The 6,723-nt window shown below is 44.5% G+C and overlaps 1 protein-coding gene across 3 annotated transcripts in view; it reads left to right on the top strand.

Moving 5' to 3' along the window:
* Positions 1 to 2,062: 2,062 nt before the first annotated feature.
* Positions 2,063 to 6,723, top strand: part of PLPP1 (phospholipid phosphatase 1) — a 120,443-nt gene continuing 115,782 nt past the window's right edge. For 2 of the 3 annotated variants that reach the window (XM_067730709.1, XM_067730708.1), the window contains exon 1: positions 2,064 to 2,533. In XM_067730709.1, coding sequence (XP_067586810.1) covers positions 2,476 to 2,533 — 58 coding nt within the window. In that variant the 5' untranslated portion in view covers positions 2,064 to 2,475. Of the gene's footprint in view, positions 2,595 to 6,723 lie in introns of all 3 variants that reach the window. The other variant, XM_067730707.1, reaches the window with a different exon arrangement.

Here is a 6,723-nt window from a genome sequence, read left to right as displayed (position 1 = left end):
AGAGAAAAACAAATATCATATATTAACGCATGTATTTGGAACCTAGAAAAATGGTACAGATGAGCTGGTTTGCAGGGCAGAAGTTGAGATATAGATGTAGAGAACAGACGTATGGAGACCAAGGGGGAAAAACCGCAGTGGGGTGGGGATGGTGGTGTGCTGAATTGGGCGATTGGGATTGACATGTATACACTGATGTGTATAAAATTGATGACTGATAAGAACCTGCAGTACAAACAAACAGAAAAAACAACTAATACTAAACTTTCTTTGGGTTATTTGTATGGAAATATGTTAATATAAATGTTTCAGACATTACATGAAATTTCTAAAAATCTTAAAAAATAAATAAATAAAATAGCCCCTCTTGCAGGAGCCCAGAATAAATAAAATTGCATGGGATTGGATTATTAAAAACAAAAACAAAAACATGGAGTCCTAACCACTGGACCGCCAGGGAATTAATTCTCTGTTGATCTATTTTTAAAGCTATTATTTGTAACTCCTCCAAAGGGAAAACATGTCTTAATATATTAACTGTCACCTTTACTAGCTTCTCACCTAAGAAAATGGCTGTTGGTGTGGGAGAGACAGGAAAGAACAATGTAACTCTCACCTTCCTGTGAAGTTTCCAGAGCTCCCAGATGAACACCCTGTCCCCTTGCGTGCCTCCTATACACCAACACACTTCTATCACGATATTCACCTAATCAACACATGCCAAATACTTACATACCACAAGTAAGTTCAATTCACTGTGGCCTTGCAATTTGGGGTCCCTGTAACTCTGGAAGTAAGGGAAGTCAGAGAATAAACAATGGCACATCCTTCTCAGGTGTAAAGTGTTTAAAGCTTTCAGAAGATATTCAAACAAAAGGTGAAATCCAATGTTCACATTCTTTTTAAAGAAAAACATGCTTCTTCAAATACATTTTTTTTGCTTGTTGGGGGATCACTTGGGGCAAGATCTTCAGATTCCCTGAGGGTGATAGTATCTCTCCACTCATTTTATGACTTTTGCAGGCAAAGTCAGAAGTACTAGGTAACAGTTTTCAATTTGTCTCACATCTTATGAATGAGGAGGAGAGATACCAATGGTTAACATCTGTAGAGGGTTTAAGCTTTTAGAAAACACTTTCATGTGTATTTTTTCTGGGCTTTATCACTTTTTGACTAGAACACAGAGCAGGGATTATCAACATCCCAATTTTACAGGTTAGGAAAATGAGATTACTAAATTTTGCTAGGGTCCTCCTGGAATCAGGGGTGAGAGGAATAAAGAAAACTCATTCTGACACTTGCTAAAGTGGTAAGGAAGACTTTATTCCAAACTATTGCAATAGGGGGTCATAACTTGCAACAGGAGAAAGCAATTGTGCTCAACTCCGAATACAGCAAAGACATCTGGGAGTTTATTACAGCCAACAGACAAGCAGAGTGAGCGGGTTAGTGGATGGAAAATTAAGAGAAAACATTAAGGGTAGGGGGATTCCTGATTAAAGGCAGGCCAAGGACTTATATATTAAAGGACTTACGTATAAAGGAATTTGATCACATATGAAAAGTAACCAGATACCAAGGGTACAGGGATGACTTAGCAGAATTCACGCTAATACGGGGCTCTGCCCTGCCAGATTCGAAGGCCTCAATGGAGGCCCAGGCGAGTAGAGGGCTCGGAGGAGCCTGGCTAAAGTTTGGATAGGGAGAGAGTCTTTGTCACTGACTACCCCGTTCCTCTTTATTACCCAATCCCCATGAGGAGAGCTGGCAGGCAGCCAGGGTCGAGAGTCCAGTTCTCCCCCCGAGTCAGCAATGACCGGCGGCCAGGGATGCGGAGGCCAGGTTGGGCGACCACTGGCAGAAAATGGATCTGAGCAACACCCCTCGCACCACACGGGAGGTGACCCCACGCTCCGCCCGTCCGCCGCGCGGCCCACTTGAGGGGCGGGCTGCGCAGGTCGGGCGGGGCGGGGCCAGAGGCGCCGATTGGCTGGCGCGCCCCGTCCTGGTGTTTCCCCGGCCCCGCCCCGTCACCCCTCACTGGCCGCCCCGCCTCTGCCGCGCTCCCCCAGCCCGCGAGGCCGCGCGCAGGCGGGTCCCGCGCTGCCCCGCGGGAGGGGCCGAGCCCGTGTTCCTCCTCCCTACCGGTCCCCATCCTTAAAGCACGAGCCCGGACGCCCCGCCCGTTGGAGACGGCGTCTGGATCTGGACAGCGAGCGGCCGGGGCGGGCCACGGCCGACCGAGGAGGGCCTGAGGCAACGGACCCGCCGCGGCTGGCACACGAGCCTCTCGGCCCCGACTGAGTGGTTGCGGGAGCTGTGAGGGAAGGGGTCGCGGGCGCCATTGCTGCCCGTCAGAACGCCGCAGGGTCCCCGTCAGCCCTCGGCTGCTCTACCCCGGCTGGGAGGAGCCGTCGCCAGTCCCCGGCCCGGTCTCGTGAATCGGGTGCCTCGTCTGCCGCCCGCGCCGAGACCATGTTTGACAAGACGCGGCTGCCGTACGTGGCCCTCGATGTGCTCTGCGTGTTGCTGGGTACGTACGCGCCGCCGGCCGGAGGGGCGTGTGCGCGCGAGCCCGGGGTGTGGGTGCACCGGTGGGTTGCGGGTGTGTGTCCGCTGGGAGGGGACTAGGCGAGAGCCGCGGACGGGCGTGGGGTGGGGGTGTGTGTGTGTGCCTGACGCGCGAGCCGTGCCGGGCGAGACGCTGGGGGCGGTTTCCGCAGCCCGGGGACCCCGCTTCGCAGCCCGCACCCCGGCTCCCGCGTGGCCGTTGCAGTTTGTCGCCCGGCGGTGCGCTGAGCCCACCTTGCTTGGACGCTGTTCACGCCTCTGCGCTCCATCCCTTGCTCTTCTGTCCTCTGTTTCCCCTTCCACTCCCAGCCCGGAGGGTGGGCTCTTCCCCTCTCGGCTGTAGGGAAGCCTGGTCGCTGGCTCATCAGGTTCAGTAGCGAAACAGGAGGTTTGATGCATTGGGGGTTCTCAGTAACTGGCGCCAGTGCCAGGTTTATCTTATTTGTGGGAAGCCGTTTACATTTGCGTCTATTAAAGATTAGAACTCTCCTAATTAGAAGGTGTTACCAGCTTGTAAATTGTCAGGCTGTAAGTGGTTGTGATGATGCCAGGTTTCTGCCTACAGGTTTGAAGAACGTTGCTTTTTGGGGGCTGGAGTGGGGATGGTGTGCCCCAGACCTGCTGTGTCCTTCTCTGCACAGACCTTGCCATTGTGTAGCTTTCCATCTCCTGTGAGAGCCCAGAAGTAGCACTAGACATTTCTTTGGCTGCAGCAAATTTGGCGTTGTCTTTCTGACAGAAGAGTTCAGTTGTGGGTCTTCTGGTTGCCAGTTGCTCTTTTATTTTGACGAGAAAGAATAGAAGTCATTTGGCTAAGGGATAGGCGTTGGGAGGAGAGATTTTCACCTTTTCAGTATGTATTGTGTAAGGCAGTATCTTTGAACTATTTATATGTTATGGAAAAAACGACAACAAGAAGACCTGCTCTATGTTTGGGTAGTCCTACTCATGGTTGAGTATCGAAGTAATGGTATTGGCAAGTTCTCAGCGTTGGTTGGAGGGCTGTGACTTCAGCATCCTAGATGCAGGTCTGCATAATGGCTTTTCAGTGATAGGAAATTTTCCCCGGTTTTAATCCAGTATTCCACTCTCTTGCCTCAAACCTGACCATTTAGGTGCTTGCAGTCTTGCCGAAGTTTTACAAATTCTGTTACCTGTTTTTTGAGGAAAAATCTCTTTTTTATTTATGAAACATCTTTATTGTTTACGAAGACACTTAATGTATAGCTCCACAGTGAATTTTAGGAATTCAGTTCAGGAAAGGGAAACACGATTTTGGAACACTATTTTTATAGAAGCACAAGTGATCCTTTCAGATGTCCGGACATATTCATAATTACATTAAATATATTCAAATTTATTTTCAGTGAAAAGCTTACCTTGGTAAAGATGTTATATTTAAAAATGTATTTTAACTTGTACTGAATATTAGTGGAGGTTTGTTAAACTTCATTTATATTATAGTGAAGGGAGAGGAAAATGTTTAGTCATAAGTAACTTTGATAATTCTAATATATTGGATATTATTCTGTCATTGCCACATATTGTGTATTGTCAGAATTATACATAAACTTCTCCTTTTCCTACCTTGTGGGAGTTGGTAATTTATGAAACAAAAGTCATGTTTTCTCTTTGGGCCAAACACTGAACCAGGATAGATGAAACATAATACTGCTCTTAGGTAGCTCAGTGTTATTAAACAGAAAGCCATATGGTAAATCTATGTTTTGTTTTGTTTTAATTCATGTATAATGGAGGAACCTATATGCAGTACAACTTTATAAATTGTAGGTTCTTGCAGTCTATATTTTCAATATGATGGAAACATCACATAATTGTCCTATAGAGGTAAGGGTAATTTTATTGCTACATGGGCCTAACAGTTGCAGAATTTATGACAGCTCTCAAAAAAGATAAAATTGTGTTTATGATTTTAAGTATCTTTGATGGTTTTGGAAAAAGCTTGTTTTGGGGACTTATGCATTTAGTATCAGTATCAGATACTTATACCGATCTATTTGAAACACATTTTATCTGTTCTTGTGTTACTAGAGTTTTAAAGTAATTCAGTGTATTGTCAAGATAAGCCCAGAATTCCCTATTCCTAAATAGAAAGTGAAGTGTTATTTTAATTTGGTATATACGATGACATTAGATTTAACAGTATCAACACTCCATTACAAGCAGCAGTGAAGGAGAACAGTGATGCTAGAGATACAAAGCATTTTCATGCTAAGTTTTTGGAGATAATATATTTTTATAGCAAACTCACCTTTCTAGTGGAGTCTAAGGGTCCACTTTAAACCAAATTTTAAATTTGGTTTTCATCCATCTTACTGACAGCAGGAGATTGGCGGCCTAAAATCGTGGTAGCTCAAAGAGGGTTATCAACTTGGCATTAACTTTTTTCTTTTTCTTTGGAGAACTACAGGTGAGATTTGACTATAGGAACAAAAAGATGATTAAGCACTTCATAAGTACAGGGTTATGTAAAAGTGATTCATAATTATAATGTGAATATGTTCCAGGTTCTGTTAATGGTCACCCAACATCATATAGTGTATCCATTTGATATGCTGATGTTATCTGATTGTGTTACATGGTTACTTTATAATATTACAGAAGGTGACGTCTGTTGAAGTGATAGTTAAACATGCTTGTGGGGGTGTGTGTGGGTTGTGCATGCGCGCACATGTGTATACGCGTTTCTACCCCAAATCAGTGTTATCACCGCTGGGAAATGTGAGTTCCTCCATATAATATACCCAGATTATTAGTTCCTTTAGTGGATCTGGTCAATTCTTGGAAGAAGAGTGAGAATTTTGAGAGATGATGTATATTTGATTCCTTTCTGAGATGGAGCATGGTCTTGCCATCTTTCTCTGGCTCTTTTGATAATGAGTTCTATGATTGTAGAAAAGGCCATAAATACCATCTGAGCACACAAGAAAAGCTGTTCTATAGAGAATGGTAGTGGGCTGGTATGAAAGCTGTGTTTTTGCTCAATGTTTTAAACCATGTCCTGAATAAAACTTATTAGTGTTTAATTGCTGAGGGTCATTCTAGATTTTATGCACCCTGGCATTAGGCTGCCAGTTAATGGACACTGAGTCCACTAATTGATTCAGTGCACATTGATTGAAGGCTAATTCTGTTCCAAGTTCATGTTAAATGCTAGGGATACAAAGATGAATAAGACAATCTGTGCCCTAAAGGAGTTCAGGGTCTAATGAGGGAGAAACAAACAAGAGTCACAACACATCATGATAAGTGTAATAATGAAGGTATGGAATAGATGGCCTTTGAGTACAAAGAAGAGAGTTGCTCTAGATGTGATCCATTATAGATAAAAGGGTTGTCTGTTTATTCTTAGAGATGCAGAAATGACAAAAATTACCTAGGACTACTCTTAGAATCTTTTTTTTTTCTTCCTCAACTTGATATAGGGCAGTGGGAACCCAAATAAGTACCTGTGTTTATAACTTTTTTGCAGGTTCTCATGATGCCTAGAAGATTTGGGTGGAACTGGCAAAGCCTTTTTATGTGTCTGTGTTTTGCTGGGTGGCGGTCGTTTGGAATATCCTTCTGTATTGTATATTCTCCTTTTGCCCCTTCAGATCTTTTCTCCACCCTGCTCTTGCTTTTTGGTTTCTGGTTGGCCTGGACCAATGGGACAAGAGCAGGAGGCCTGGAAGAGCCAGTTTACTCCTGCTGGATTTGTGTTGCCAGAGCTGTTCTGTGTTTTGTGAGTAGGTCACAGCTTCTATTCAGTGGCCTTCTGTGCCAGCCAGCTACAGTTACAGATCTTTCTGGGTTCTGGTAACCCTTCACTTGCCCCTTTAGGCCTAGAGATGATAATGACTTTCTTATGTTGCTGATGTGGGAGTATTCCACCATCCCCTTCTGCTTTCCCTAAACCCTGCCTATACTTTTGAAGATTATTCCTTCGTTAAATTCTCTCTTGAAAACCTTATTTGGATGTGCTGTTTTTTCTCCAGGGCGCTACTGATAATACTCATGTTATGTCCAAACAGATCTGAGGTAACTTCCCTTTCTGCACTTGACACCAGTTACAGTTTCCTATAATATAATACAGTTCCTCAGCAACTCGTGAGCTCCAACGTTGGCTTTCTTGTAATGGAGTGGGTCATG

This window comes from Pseudorca crassidens, chromosome 3, assembly GCF_039906515.1.
Source record: "Pseudorca crassidens isolate mPseCra1 chromosome 3, mPseCra1.hap1, whole genome shotgun sequence".
NCBI lineage: Eukaryota > Metazoa > Chordata > Mammalia > Artiodactyla > Delphinidae > Pseudorca > Pseudorca crassidens.
This window is presented reverse-complemented; position numbering and strand designations above follow the sequence as displayed.